The sequence below is a fragment of the Sceloporus occidentalis genome, unplaced genomic scaffold (genome assembly GCF_023333645.1).
Source record: "Sceloporus occidentalis isolate IW3139 unplaced genomic scaffold, rSceOcc1.0.p SCAF_3, whole genome shotgun sequence".
NCBI classification, from domain to species: Eukaryota; Metazoa; Chordata; class Lepidosauria; order Squamata; family Phrynosomatidae; genus Sceloporus; species Sceloporus occidentalis.
In genome coordinates, this window is record NW_028316983.1 from 99107256 (window position 1) to 99123037 (window position 15782).

At 39.9% G+C, this 15782-nt stretch overlaps 1 protein-coding gene across 1 annotated transcript in view; it reads right to left on the reverse strand.

Annotated features, from left to right (window-relative positions):
- LOC149316467 (vitellogenin-2-like) overlaps positions 1-15782 on the reverse strand; it is a 42838-nt gene that overhangs the window by 24848 nt on the left and 2208 nt on the right. Inside the window, exons 2-11 of the mRNA XM_089518309.1 lie at positions 15618-15769; positions 14411-14662; positions 12108-12269; positions 9946-10094; positions 9047-9197; positions 8806-8954; positions 8369-8534; positions 6331-6456; positions 4508-4723; positions 388-605 (exon numbers count right to left, since the gene is read on the reverse strand). Coding sequence (XP_089374435.1) covers positions 388-605; positions 4508-4723; positions 6331-6456; positions 8369-8534; positions 8806-8954; positions 9047-9197; positions 9946-10094; positions 12108-12269; positions 14411-14662; positions 15618-15769 — 1741 coding nt within the window. The remainder of the gene's footprint in view (positions 1-387; positions 606-4507; positions 4724-6330; positions 6457-8368; positions 8535-8805; positions 8955-9046; positions 9198-9945; positions 10095-12107; positions 12270-14410; positions 14663-15617; positions 15770-15782) is intronic.

A 15782-nucleotide genomic window follows, 5' to 3' on the forward strand; every position in this document is an offset into this window, starting at 1 on the left:
GAGTTAAATGAGAGTTAACTTCCAATTTAAACAGAAATTGCAAATTCGGGAAGTTTATCACATTAAATTGCTGCTAAAATGAAATATTGCAAAGTTAATCCTCAGTTAAATCGAACAAACCAAATTTAAAAAGCTGCTGGTTTTCTCCGCTTTAACTGTGGATTAACTTCACATTATTTCACGTTAACTGCAATGTCGGTTGATAAACTTTGGGCATTTCTGGGTTATCTTCGTGTTATATTGTGTTTAACTCCCATTTTCCCACGGGATCGGGCTAGTGTGATAAACACCTCACGTTATATCACGTTTAACTCTCGTTTTCCCGTGGGATCTCACTAGTGTGATGAACTCCTTACAGATTTTAGTTCTCTTATAGAACCTACTTACAGATTTTCAAGCTGTGGAATCCTGCCCATGGCCAGTACCTTCATGTGGGAATAAGCAAAGGTGGCAACCTGTAAGTTGCTTTCCTTTTGCAGAACATGGGCCATAGCAGTCACTAGAGGGAGAGTAGGCTTGGTTTCAAAGAAAACAATGCAGGCCGCCATTCGGACTTGAACAGGGAATGTGTGATTCATGAAGATCTCAAAAACCATTTCTTGTACCTAGAGAGAAAAACGTAGAATCTCACAATTCTTAGCTTATAGAGGCATATGAACTGGCCTTACACCAAGTCAAAAACTTGTCCATTTAGGCTGAACTACTAAACAACTCCTAATCATTAGGCATAAGACTACCCCAAGACAGTGTGTCTTATTTATTTATTTTAGTAAGTATGCATGGAATTTTTACTAGTATTGTCTCCCTGATGGGCAGCAGCTTTCCAAATTTTAGACATGCTTTCCACAACTGCTACCTGAGCTCACGTAACCAAAGATGCTGGAAACTGACCTTGGAATCTAAAGTGCATCCTGCCAACTTACATGGCATGTATTTTGTCTTGTGAGGCTCAGGGATACCATACACAATACACATGGACAGGTAATCATAAGGTACACCATTTTCACAAACATCCTCCTTGTTTGGATTTATTCCATGAAAATTCTCACATCTCAAGCTTTAAAATGTTATTTGTTTGGCACATCTACAACTCCCAGAATCTCAGCCTCATTCTGACATTAAATTTATTTGCACAAGCAAATCACTGTAGATTTGATTTGTGCATGCAAAGGAACAATTAAAAATGGAAAGTGAAGAGCATCTGTCCTAAGAAACCACCAGTACATAGGTGTGTATCTGTGTATGGTATAGTAATTGGGTCTAGATTAATTCAGTATCTACACCACATAATTAATTCAGTCTGATACTTCTTTAACTGTCATGGCTGAATGCTATGGAATTCTGGGATTTGTAGTTTTGTGAGCTATTTAGCCTTGTCTGTCAAAGAGCTTTGGTGTCACAGCACACTACACATATCAAGACCCTATAGGATGGAGCTATGACAGTTAAAACAGTATCAGACTGCATTACAGTTATCCCTCCATATTTGCAGCTTTGATATTTGCGGATTTGATTATTCACGGATTTCATTAATATGTTCTCTCTAGGACTGTCTAGGTCCTCCAGTGCAGCTCTGTGGTCATCTTTAACTAAAAGTTGCACTGAAAGACCATCTGTAGCTACTCCAGGAGCCCTGGTGGCGCAGTGGTTAAATGCCTGTACTGCAGCCATTCACTCGAAACCACAAGGTTACGAGTTCAAGACCAGCAAAAGGGCCCAAGCTCGACTCAGGCTTGCATCCTTCCGAGGTCGTTAAAATGAGTACCCAGACTGTTGGGGGCAAATTAGCTTACTTGCTGTTCACCGCTATGATCTTTGGAATAGCGGTATATAAATAAAACAAATTATTATTATTATTATTATTATTATTATTATTATTATTATTATTCTATGGTCAGTGTATGTTGGACATTTGCCCCAGAGTTGTCCTCTCAGGTAAAAGTGTTTTTGTTATTTGCGGTTTTTCCATATTCACGAGGGTCTTGTTCCCCTAACCCTAGTGAATATGGAGGGACAACTGTAATTCTGCAGCATGGCAACAGCCTGAGTGATATGTAGTCAGTTCCTACTGAAATCAGTGGGACTTAAGACATTACTAACTTGTCTCATGGATTTTAGTGGATTCAAACAGCTTAGTCAAGATATCACCCTGAGGGATTTAACAGTAGGCCCTATGGCATCGGAAATGTTGAGTGTTCTGAAGGAAATACTGCTGTTATATTAGCCCATGACTGGCTTGACTCTTTTAAGTGTTCAGAATTTTAAAGTTTATATGCCAATTTGCCAACATGAATGCTTTTATTGCAATGGGTGATTCCTGTTTCCTTCTTCTGAGTATAAGAAAGAGGTAATCAAAATGCCATGCAGTAATTGCAGTAAAAAAAAAAGACTGGCTTGTGAGACTTTGAGCAATAGCAGCTAGTGGCCTCCATGTCAGTGGGATGGTGAATCTTCTCCAAGTTTAAGTATAAACTTTAAAGAAGCTAAAACAGCTGCTCCACATGCTGATCCCTGTCATCAAAACATGTTCAACGCCTTCAAGAGGTACTTTATATTCAGGCTAAAACCAGGAATAAACTTATAGCCCCATTGACATGAGTGCTATCAGTTGCCACTCCCTTTAAGGATCAAAAACTAAACTATGAGGACCAGAATCTTTATTAATTCAGCCTTCCATGGATTCTGCATCCACAGATTCAGCCATCCATGGCTTGAAAATACCATGCTCCCCAATAAATCCAAAAACCAAACCGCTTTATATAAGGACATCATTTTACGAACACATTATATATACTGGGACTTCAGCGTCCATGGAGTTTGGTATCCTTGGGAGGTTCTGGATACCAAGATCCCACTGTATACATTTAGCAAAATCATTTATGCTGTGGATGGATTTTATCAGTTATAATAATAAATAAATAAAAGTTTTATTTATATCCCACTTTTTGTTAAAAACAATCAAAGCGGCTTACAAGACTTAAAATACAACCATATATACAAATATCCCCCCTTTAAAAGACAGTTAAACAATATAGAATTTAAAATTACATAACAATTAAAACCAATAAAAGTGGCAGAGTCATAATATATATGTGGTGGGAGGGCAATCACCACATGTAGTTTATTCTGGAAAGGCCTGCCAGAAGAGATTCGTCTTGACAGCTTTCTTGAAGCTGTCTAAGTTGGTCTAAGTTGGTGATTTGATGGATCTCATCCGGCAGGCCATTCCACAGGCTGGGAGCGATTGCAGAAAAGGCCCTCTGGGAAGTTGCAGTCAGTCTAGTTTTTATAGGTTGCAATAAATTCTTCCCAGAGGACTTGAGAGTACGGAGCAGATTATATGGAAGAAGGTGATCCCTTGGTAGGTTGGGCCCAAGCCATGTAGGGCTTTAAAGGTAATAACCAACACCTTGTACTGTGCTCCAAAACTAATAGGCAGCCAGTTGAGTGACTTTAATATTGGTGTTATATGGTCACTCCTAGATGTTCCAGTGATAAACCTGGCTGCCATATTCTGTACCAATTGAAGTTTTCGGACTAGGCACAAGGGTAGCCCCATGTAGAGCGCATTAAAAAAGTCAAGTCTTGAGGTCACCAGTGCATGTACTACAGTTTTGAGATCATCCAGTTCCAGGAAAGAGCACAGCTGGCGTATCAGCCGAAGCTGATAGCAGGCGCTCTTGACCATCGCATTCACCTGATTTCTCATCTGAAGCGATGGATCAAGAAGCACCCCCAGACTGTGAACACAATCCTTTGAGGAGAGTGTGAACCCCTCTAGGACTGGAGATTGCAGCCCAATACCTGGTTTAGGAGCCCTTACTGTAAGTACCTCCGTTTTGTCTGGATTCAGCTTGAATTTGTTTTCCCTCATCCAGTCCATTACTGCCTCAAGACACTGACTGAGGGGAGAAATGCCATCTGTCGTCATCGCTGATGCCATAGACATGGAAAAATATATTTGGGTGTCATCAGCGTACTGATAACACCCCACCCCATGTCTACGGATGATTTCTCCCAGCAGCTTCATATAAATATTAAATAGCATCGAGGACAGGATGGCACCCTGAGGGACGCCACAATTAAACTCCGTTTTTGAGGAGCAACTATCCCCGAGCATCACCCTCTGGAACCTGCCTGAGAGGAAGGAACGGAACCACTGCAACGCAGTGCCTCCGATTCCTAACTCTCTCAGGCATTCCAAGAGGATGTCGTGATCTATTGTGTTGAATGCCGCTGAGAGATCTAGGAGCACCAAGAGGGTCAAGCTCCCTCTGTCGATGCCTAGACGAAGGTCATCAGTTAAGGCGACCATGGCAGTCTCCACCCCATATCCTGTCGTGAAGCCAGTTTGAAATGGATCTAGATAATTGGCTTCATCCAAGTCCACTTGGTTATAAACCTTTCCCATTGCCCTACATCAAAGTGCATTCTTTACAGCCATTGCCTTGGATTGCATCTGACCTTTATTGGGTACCATTTGTTGGTTAGTAATGGCTTTGCTTACTGTTGCAGCTCTTTTCCTTGATATTTTCCTCAAGGCAAGGAGTGCCTGCCTCTGGACTCTTTCTGACAGAACATCAGTGCCAGTCGAAGACCCTGGGAGAAACTTCTTGATGTAGTTGATGCTGGCTGGTTGTCCTGCATTTCCTATGGCTTTCAGAGCCAACACTATGTCATCCTCATGGCTTTTATCAGTCCTCATAACAAAATCATGGAGAGGCTGAAAACACACGAAGTATCTAAAATCAGTAAATAATATGACCATATTTTCTAGGAAAACAGTAATTTTTATTATGTACAGAATTATTATTGGCATTATTGGCATCCCTTCAGTGAGCTCAATGAAGCATACATCAGTCTCATCCCTACTTATCTTCACATCAGCCCTGTGAGGCAGGTCAGTTTGAGAGAGTATGACTGGCCCAAAGTGACCCAGGAAGTTACATGGCACAATCTGGACTTCAACATGGATCTCCCAAGTGTGGTCCAACACTGTAACTATGCACACTATTACACACACACACACACACCAGACCCTCAGTGTTATGCCGACACAAAGGTCAGAAATACATCTGTGAAGTTTTAAACAAATGCTGACAATTGTTCTTTCATGCCAATGTTCTATCAATTTTCTTTTTCATTCAGATTAGCATTGGTTTTCCACATGAATAAGATCAGACCCTTCCCTTTTTTGTGTATCTATATTCACTCCACTATCCAGCACCCCAGACTGAGAGACTGGCTTTTCTGGTTTCAAAGCTTTAATTATTGCAACTCAGAAACTGAACGAGCAGTAATGCTAATGGTAGCAAATAGCAACTGGTTGTGGATTAGTTTGGGGACAGTTTTGTTTCTTTGCACATTGAACTTTTTAACATCTACAGTACTTTGTGTCCCATTTGTGTGAAAATTTACTTGAAAAAATTAGCAAGTGTAGCAGTGGCCCATGGGTGTATTCAGTTCATATCAGAAATTGCAAAGGTGGAATCCATTAGGTATACCAATGAATCAATCCCCTCTATGGACATGACCATATTGAAAGATTTTATAGCAAACTTAATCTCTCCTATAGCGTTGAATATGGGTTTGCTTTCTGATTATGTGGAATTTACCTATCAGGATTTAGATGAGGTCAGGGGTGTTGGTGAAAGAATCTTAATGACATTCCAAAGCAAAGCTAAGGAATTTCTTTCAGCTTGAGGTCTAGATTCAATTTTGGAACAGTTCCAAAGATTGCATTCTAGCAGTAAATAGTTCCAAAGGCACCAGGGCATGATGAAAAACAGTATTCAAACCTAGGCTGCATCATGGCTTTAACTGCTATGGAGCCATTACAGTTAAAGAAATCAATTAATTCTGCAGTGTGGCAGCAACCCTTGTATGTACATGTGCCTTCACGTCATCTGTTGACTTATGGTGACCCCATGAGTTTCATAGAGTTTAATTAGGCAAGGAATGTTCAGAGATGGGTTTGCTAGCTCCTTCCTATAAAAAATAGCCTACAGCACCTGAACCACAAATTTGGAACCTGGACGTCTTATTATAGATTTCCAGCCAACTATAATATTCTTGAATGCTAGGCCTCATCCTCAGATAGCCCTAACACTGCTAAAAATCTGCATCTTCTCTCCTATCATGGCAACTCTCCAAAAGTAGGCATGGGTAGGAGTAGGGCAGAGCTTCTTCTAGCATTTGTCAAAATATGCATAGACTTATCACTGACTTAATAAGTCTCAATAATGGCATTATTGACCAGCCTGATTCCCAACACAGAAATGTATGGACAACATTTTGTGCACCAAGGAAACAGGAACACTATGTCCTTACCTGAAGAATTTCAGCTGGGCAACGTGGAGAGGCAGAACAGTGTCTGTTTATCATGGAACCATATGCCAGGTAAGCAAGTTTGTGAAGCACCAAGGACTTTTGAACAGCATTGCTGGTCACTAGATCCTGCAGAGGTAAAAACAAGGTAAATGTAACAAAAATATCTGCCAGAAGTGTATTTGAAACACAACATTGTCATGTTCAGTGTGGCATACAAAAATAATTAAATGACTAAAAATCTGAAGCAAATGATTGCTTGAAACCATACTGGGAAAGTTACTTTTCTGGACAGCAACTCCCAGAAGATCCAGCCATGGAATGCTGCAAGCAGGAAACCAGGAACAATAAAGTTTTCTGTTCCCCATTCTGTCCACTATCCCATGCCTTCATTTACTGTGTCTTGCATAAGCATATAAACCTTGTGAAACTACTTGACTTGTATCATATTTGAATTTGTGTGAGAAGCACTTATTTTATTCTCTATCATGTTTGACATTCTGTGCAAAGCAAATGTACAGAGGTCTATATCAAGACCATTAAATTTCCTTCCCCCTTGCTGATCTTGACCTTATTTGCTCACACTGACATTTATTTTGATTGGCCATGGTACCCTTGTGTCCCCCATTATATTGCATCTTCATATTTGAAGTAATGGCATCATGACTTTGTAAATAAAAGCACATTCCATTAAATGGCCACCCAGGCAACTAAGGACGAGGACAGTGAGAGCAATTTATTTATTTGTTCTACTGAATAGACTAATCTTTGAGTTAAATATTGATGTCAGCAGTTATTCAACATAGTTCTTATATGGGCCCAGTTACAAGCACCCTCAGAGCTTGGAGATATTACTTTTCTACACTGCAACTCCCATAATCCCTAGCCACTATGGCCAGAGGCCATGCTGGCTAAGGGATACGGTAAGTTATGTTGTGGTGGTAGTGTGCCTTCAGTTGTTTCCAATTTATGGCAACCCTAAAGCGAACCTATCATGAGATTTTCTTAGATTTGTTCAGAGGAGATTTGCCATTCCTTTCCCCTGATGCTGAGAGTGATCATCCAAAAATAAGTGTTTGAAATTCTGAACACACTTTACTGTCAATTTTTTAAAAGGCAAAAGACTGGTACATCTTTTCAGACGCTTGGATTGTAATGAAATTGTTTATTACAAATCAAAGATGTAAGAATGCTCAAAAAGTTCACAAGTCAGAAAAATGGTACATTTCCTTTTTAGTGTAGGGAGGACATGAAAAAAATATTCATATCTTTATGGTTCTTTGTTATTTATCTTCAGACAATTCTATGGACATTATCAGACAAGGGAAATTGGAAGTATAACCCAATGGTAATCCGAATGCAATCATGGGATTTCATGTTATTGCGTGATAGACTCCCACACGCAATTTCGGGCAATGGGAAGTCAGTTCGAACGCAATCATGGGGTTTCACGTTATTGCGTGAGAGGTGATCACATGCAATTTGGGGCAATGGCAAGCTATTTTTGGGCAATGGGAAGCCAGTTCAAACACAATTTGTATTCATGTAAATTTGCTGAACTAGCGAATTCACATGAATGCGTTCTGGCCCCACTTTCTTTTCATTTGAAATTAAGAGAAATTCCTCCTGTGTGATAAACTCCTATGTCTATGAAAAATAAAAAGCAGATATACGAGTTTATCAAACGGGAGGAATTTCTCTTAAATTCGAATGAAAAGAAAGTGGAGCCAGAACGCATTCACTTAAAGTCGCTAGTTTAGTACAATTATGTGAATGCACAATGCATTCAAACTGGCTTCCCATTGCCTGAAAATAGCATGCCATTGCCCGAATTTGCGTGTGGCAGTCTATCACGCAATAACATGAAACCCCATGATTGTGTTCGGACTGACTTCCCATTGCCCGAATTTGCGTGTATTGGGTTATCACACAATAATGTTAAACCCCATGATTGCATTCAGATTGCCATTGGATTATACTTCCAATTTCCCTTGTCTGATAAAATCTTCAGAAAAAGCATACACCTATGCAATATACTCACTGCTGCAGCTTTTAAGGTAAGCTTGTCTGTTTTTGTTAAATGGAAGGCCAAAGTGAGAGTGACAGCAGACTCAAAGAGGTTTAGGTCCTCATTGTGAATTCTTTGCTTCAGGAAAAAAAATGTGTGTGAGGTGCCTGCAACAGCAACTGCATTCAATAGCCAATGCCTGTAAAGAAAAGGATGGATTACTGATTCGTGAAAAAACCAATACTCAAAGTCTGAAAAAGCAAGTTCTCTGTCTCCATGCATTTTTCATCAATAAAAGGGTCTTAGGGCTCTATCTAGTCAAGAATGGATATCTTATACATGCCAGCTTCAATGAGGTTTAGATATAAAGATATAGACTAAGTGCTTTATCATACTAGTGGGCAAACGGGATTTAAACGAGAGTTAAACTAGAGAAAACCAGGAAATGTCATGTGATAAACAACAGTTACCTGTATAGCTGCCTGTCTGCAAACTGCTTCCAGAGAGATCCCAGATTTTCATGAGTTGCTGCTCGAGAAAGCTCAATAAGTTCCAAAAACATGGCTGGAATTTCTTCATGGATTTGTAGCTGGTTTAGCTGATCTAACCTTTCTGTAATCTAGAAGATAAACAGAGGTTGAAAAAGATCATGTGGCATTCTTTCCTTGAATAATTGGATTATTTTGCTGGATCTTTCATTAGTTTTCTTACCCCCAGCTCAGGGTTATTAGTTTTGATCAGATGCAAAGCCATTTGGGGCAGGTCTTCTTGAAACTGGTAATAGAGATTCCCATGGTTTTGCATCAGGGTCTCTGGCATTCTCTCTTGGTTAGTGATAGTTTCAGTCAATGTCATATTTTGTCTGCATGGAGGGAGGGAGGGAGAGAGAGAGAAAGAGAGAGAGAGAGAGAGAGAGAGAGAGAGAGAGAGAGAGAGAGAGAGAGAGAGAGGCATGTATTTAAAATGGAGAAGGGAGGATGACCGGTCAGATGTCTAGAATGTAACACTATAGTAAGGCATTCACTTTCAGTGAGTGAGACCCATAAGCAAAAGCATTCTTCCCCAATACAGTGGCCTCCAGATGTGTTAGACTACAGTTCCCATCATCCCCAGACAATATGAACATTGCTGGGGTACACTGTTGGAAAAGGAAAACCAGTCATGATCCCAGATTTCAGGGACTCGAGAAAAATGGTCAATGTAAGGATCTTTAGACTCATTCAGCAATACCACAAAGCTCCATGTTTGATTGATTGACTGATTGATTAATTAATATCCCACCTTTCTCTCAGTATGGGACTCATGTTCCGGAGTTTGCTTGTCTCAAGTGAAAAAAGGAACATAGAAAACTGTTGTTAATTTTAATGTGCTCACTACATGGCAACAGCATGGAGGGATTTCCATCATGTGTGGTGAAACTGCTGCCAGTCAAACATGAAAGACAGAACTTATCTCTTGCCACCTCCATCACAATGCATTTGTATGGTTCACATTTTCAGCTGTCAGTCAGCAATGGGAGATATATGATAAATGTAGTAATACACATCAATATGTGAACAAGAACATAGTTTTGGTGACAGAGTTGATTCAGTACTACCGATCAGACATACCTTGCCTCCATAACAGCAGTACCACTAAGTTCATGCAATGGGGAGATCTCATAAACCTGCTGGGATTCAACATGCGTAATCAGGGCTCCAGAGTTCATATATTTCAGGTTGTAGTTGAATGCCACAGTCCCTCTTGTGTTTGTGATATTCTAAAAAATACAAATAAAGAATCAAGGACTGTTTATTTCTCTTTAGTGATGGGAAAATTATTGTTTTCACATGGGAGATTACCGCACTAGGGTAAAAGCATTCCCCAATGCGTTCTCACGGGCGCGAGCCTGGAACGTGACGAGGGCCAGAACGCTAGTTTACTGCACAGTGGAACGCCGCCGTCGCCGCCGGGCGTTCCAAATGTGTTCCAAATGTGTTCCAGGGAGGCCATTTCTGGGAACGGTTTCAAAATCGTTCCCAGAAATGGCCTCCCTGGAACACATTGGGAACACATTTGGAACACATTTGGAATGCCTGGCGGCGACGGCGGCATTCCGCTGTGCAGTAAACTAGCGTTCTGGCCCTTGTCACGTTCCAGGCTCGCGCCCATGAGAACGCATCGGGGAACGCTTTTACCCTAGTGCGGTAATCTCCTTAGTTTAGTTTCTGGCAACCTCATTTGCTTCATTTTTCTTTTCGCTGTTGCCTCATAGGTTTCTTTTTTGTCAATGCTCTATTTCCACATTGATCACCATGTCCCACCCTATCTTCTGATTGCTATTGTCTTGGAGCTTTCCATCTAATGACATGCCTTTTTAGGTGCTTCTCTCCTACAGCATCAGATGCACTACATATTCAGATAGATTGAACAAAATACCTTAATATTTATAAGTAATTAACACAGAAATTATATTCTCTAAGCACCCCATTTGCATTGCCACTTTAGAGTGCTCTGTTTTTGTGACTCAGAACTCTGGAAGTGTCAAAGCCAGTAGAGTTGTTGTGTTTGTGAAACTACTCATCTATAGACACCTATACAAAAGTATACATCCAGCAGGAAAAAACCAGGAATTCCCTCTCTACCGCTGCTGCTCTGCTGCCCCTAAACACCTTCAAAGTCTGCTCTGGATGATTAGAAAACTCTTTGGGGCAGATTTTCAAGGGAGGTGGAGTAAATAAAACACAAAGGGTTTTATTTGATTTCTCATATTCATTATCTCATTTTCATTTTTTTTCATAGAAACAAAACAGAGATGAATGAAAATATTAGTTTATTTTTCATTCATTTTAGAAATTAACCCATGTTCCTGTATTATCAGCCTTTTTAATCCAGTCCCCCCACCCAAGTATCTGACCTAAAAATTGTATTGTATTGGCATTGTGTAACCTTTAAAAAAAGACGTATTGTGCTAGTTACTAGTTTAATATTATTATTTTTGTTCTATTCCTTAAAGTAATTTCTGACTTTTGGCAACACTAAGATGAACATAACAAGGGGTTTTCTTGGCAGAATTTCTTCAGAGTGGATTTGCCTTTGCCTTCCTATGAGGCTGAGAGAGTGTGGCTTGTCTAAGGTCACCCAGCAGGTTTCCATGGCCAAATAGGGATTTGAACCCTGGTCTCCCAATATCCTAGTCCAATCTTCAAACCACTATAACATACTGGCTCTAACTTATTAATATGAACATGTATTACTATTAATAATTTATTAATATTTATTAATATTAATGGTTTAATTAATTAATTATATTAGTAACATTTTGTAAATTATTACATTTTAGTTGTTTGTAAAACAATTAAACTCCTTGTTTAACTTTTTAAAAATATAAAAATGGCTTTAAAAATTCCTGGAAACAACTGTTCAAGCAACATGTTAAATTCATGAGCAAATATTACACAAAAAAGAGGTAATAATAATATCAATGGTTATGAGGGGGGGGGTGTTTGTTTTTGTTTGTTTGTTTGTTTGTTTGTTTGCAAAAGGAGCGTCATTATGTCCTGAAGGAGGGCAGATTTATATATTTGCAGTATGCATCTGAGATTATTTACATTGCATTTCACTGGCTGCAAAATTAGAAAGCCTCTTAGTATGATATCACTTCCCTTGTAGCAATGATTGTAGATCCATTATGGATCAATTTGGTTTATATGTTTTGAAGCCTGCTTGTTTTCAAATCATATACATTAATTATTGTTTTTGTTCTTTATGTAGTACGATTAAGGCTCCTTACCACTGGGCATGTGGGACAAGGCCTCACATAGGCCATTCCAATATTTTTCACAATTTTATTTGTGCAGTTGTTGAGATCTTTGCTTCTCAGAATGGTGAATTTATTATCTTTCCTTTTATCTTGGATAATGTACCTTGTGAGGCAGGTACCCCCAACACCAACCTGAAAAGGGCAACAGAACACAATTAAATTATACCATCTAAGGTTAAGTTCAAAAATCACATCCATCCTAAACAGCAAGGCTGTATCCTCCACATATCCTCTTCCTCCTATTAACCCATATAACTTTAGGATGCTGTTTGCTAAAAGAGAAACCATGGGCACGGCACAGCAAGGCAAGCTGGTCCAAAACAGCTAAGACAGCTATGTCATAAATATATAAGATGAGCCCTGCTGGACCAGACCAAAGACCCATCTGGTCCATCATTCCATTTGTACAATAAGATGTCTGTAGAAAAGCCACCAACACAGAAGGAATGAAACAACACTCTCACTTGTGGCCTGTAGCCAGTGAAATACAAAGTCATGGCAAAATGTATTTCAAGGGGAACAGTTTGAAATTGATTTCTTTTTTCAGGAGGGAAGAAGTAATCAATAAACTATGGAGGCAAGGGCCTATATCTCTTTTTCATATCTGTTTTTTTAACCAGCAGTTTCCCTATGGATTCAGATGGAAATAACTTAAAAGAGTATTTTATTGCCAATCTATGAAAAGTTAATTGTGCATAAAATACCAGGGAATCAATAGAAATTAAGCACACCAGCTTTCTCTGTGTACAACACATACATCTGTAGAAGAAATTCATAATGCATCATGAAGCAGCTTCCTGTACAAGTTTTCTTTTCATTCTCAAAGTGAAATGTTGAGATAAATGCATGTTTATGAGGCTTCTATAGACAATTGCCCCACTGATCAGCTGATGCCTGATTTGGTTTGTTACTTTTCCAGATTCCATTAAGACTTGCATTAAATTATTCAGTTTAATACAAGTAAACCACTCCCATCTAAGAAACAGTGAACAAGTGTAGTTGCTCAAATGTGACAGTTGCTTGTTATGATATTTCACTGCCTGCAGCAACTGGGCATGGCTTCCCCCATTACAAATATGTTCATGTGATTATCACACACATGAAAATATACCCATAGGTTTTGTTCTGTTCTGAACAAGGAAGGGATTTTTGTAGGCAATGTGTGGACTAATACACTGGTATTTTTTGAATTTTTTACCCTATCAGAGTCTGACGGTAAAGCTTAGAGTTGCCTTTGAGCAATGGGGTAGGCAGGGATGTAGCCAGGATTTTAGGAAGGGGTGTGTGTGTCCAGACTAAGTGCCACCATTATAATGGGACTTGGGCACGGCGGTGCAGCAGCACTCACCATTCATTTTTCTAATAGAAGGTGGGGTCCGGCCCCCAAGAACCCCCCCCCCCTTGGCTACATCCCTGGGGTAGGGGAATCAAGGTTTGTGGGACCAAAGCAGCAGAACTTTTTGAATAGTAGGGATGATGGCATCATTGGCCACCGAAGTCATTCCCTCTCATTTTAACTGTAATCCCTACAGGAGTTAAAGGAAGGGAGATGGACTTCCTCAGCAACCATCTACTGGCATGAGTTGTTTCTGAGGTAATTTATATGCACTTTGATCTTGAATGAACAATTAAGATCTGATAGATTTAGCAAACATTGCTTCTGGTGGAGATGAAAGCTGCTAAAACGGGCTGTTTAGCACAGCTTGGGTGCCCTTTGGGGTTGCTACTATGAAGACCATAAAGCTGGGTATCTGCACTAAAAAATCAAACACTACCTCATATCCTGGGGATGTATCCACACTGCAGAAATAAAACAATTTGACACCACCTCAACTGTCATGGCCCTAACCTGTGGAATCCTGGGATTTGTAGTCTGGTATTCAGCCTGGTCTGTCAGGGACCTTCATATCCCCTCCAATTCAAGAGTTCTATAATTTGATCAAGTGATTCACACACATACATGTTTCTCTTGATTGTTCTAGCTTCAAATTGAGCGTGTAAATCATCATGAATCAAGCAGGATTTATAGAACACTGGTAACCCTTCACATTTTTTCAAAGGCAATGTTTCCTATAAAATCAGCCCAGCCATTGAGGGATGGTGCATCATTCATTGCTAAATGTTCAGAAAGCAACCTGTTAGTGGTTCACAGCAAGCCCAACCAAACACTTTAAGATGGTGCTCCTGCAAAATCGTCTGAGAATTTTACAACTTGAATGTGTGTTTTCATAATGAATCATTTGAGATGCTAACAAGAAAAAAAAAATCCAAACCTCTTGTAGTTCATACACATTCAGTGATTCCTTTATAGTTATCTGTAGCAAGTTCAGGATGCCCTTTATTATATTAACACACATAATGGAGACATCTTTAGGGGCATAAATGTTTCCAACACAACCTCTTCTGTATTCAAACTTAAATATTTGAGCAAAACATTGCTCAATTCTTTCAGTAACTTTGGATGCTTTGGTGAATGGATCCCCAGGCCAGATCCCATTGTATTCTTCCAGTTGTGGAGAAAGCACCTGAGAAAATAGATTGGTGAGGATTTGAATTGAATTAGATTCCCAGCATATAAATAGTGGACAACAGTAGTAGTGTACCTAGTATATTTAACACCTAGTGTGGATGATTTTTAAATACCTCCCGCCATCTCACTTCAACAGCCTTTTCCAGCTCTGGCAGAGCTGTTGACTGAATGGGAAAGAGAGGTGACTCAATTTCCTACCCAGCCAGACCCGGAAGGCAGCTCCTTCCCACCAGTAGCCACTGGTAGGAGTGGGCTGGTGTTGTCATCCTGCAGCCTTTTCTGGTTCTGAAAGAGCAGCTGGTCAGGTGGGAAAGGAAGAAGACTTGCTTTCCCTCCCAGCCAGCAGATCCACCAGACCTGAAAAGCAGCTCTTTCCCACCAGCACATCGAGTGGCCCCCAACTCTGAGATGTCACCCGGTGTGATCTGCACCCCCCACACCCTTAGTGATGCCTGTATGACAACATTCATACAGGAGAAATGGAGGAAGATGTACTTCAGCTTGAATGTGGAGCAAGTGAGACTTAACTACCAAGTGTATCCTATGAGATCCTCTATCTGTGGTATACAGTGGGTGTAGTTCCGAGTAAAAGTGCACAAATATTGTAAACAAAGTAATCTCTTTTTTCTGACATGAAAAATGAGATCAGAAAGGTACACTGGGTATCATGGTTTATTACCAAGCTCTATTGAGCTTTACAGAAGGCTTACATGAGGCTTGGAAAGTTCATTTTTGGATTACAGCATTCCAGTCTTCCAATCGGCATGGCATGAACTGTCCCCACACCTCCATGTGCTATTATATAACCTTTCATGATATTCCAGTTTTCCCAGAACAATATCATTTATTTTATCTGTCTCCAGAAAATTCCAAAGGAGAATAAATAAAAAGAAAGACATCTTCCTAGGTTTTATTAATAATCAAAATTAGAAATCAGTATTGGTATCTACCTTAAGAAGATGGTTTTCCTCAGACACTCTGCTGATCTTTACTTGGCATGTCAGTTTTATGCCAGACTTTGCTGAGTTATCTTTTTCCAGCCCATTCAAAATAAGTCCTTCATAGTTGTACAGGTAAGTTTTGACATTACTAAAACCAGGCTCTGTTAAAGGGAA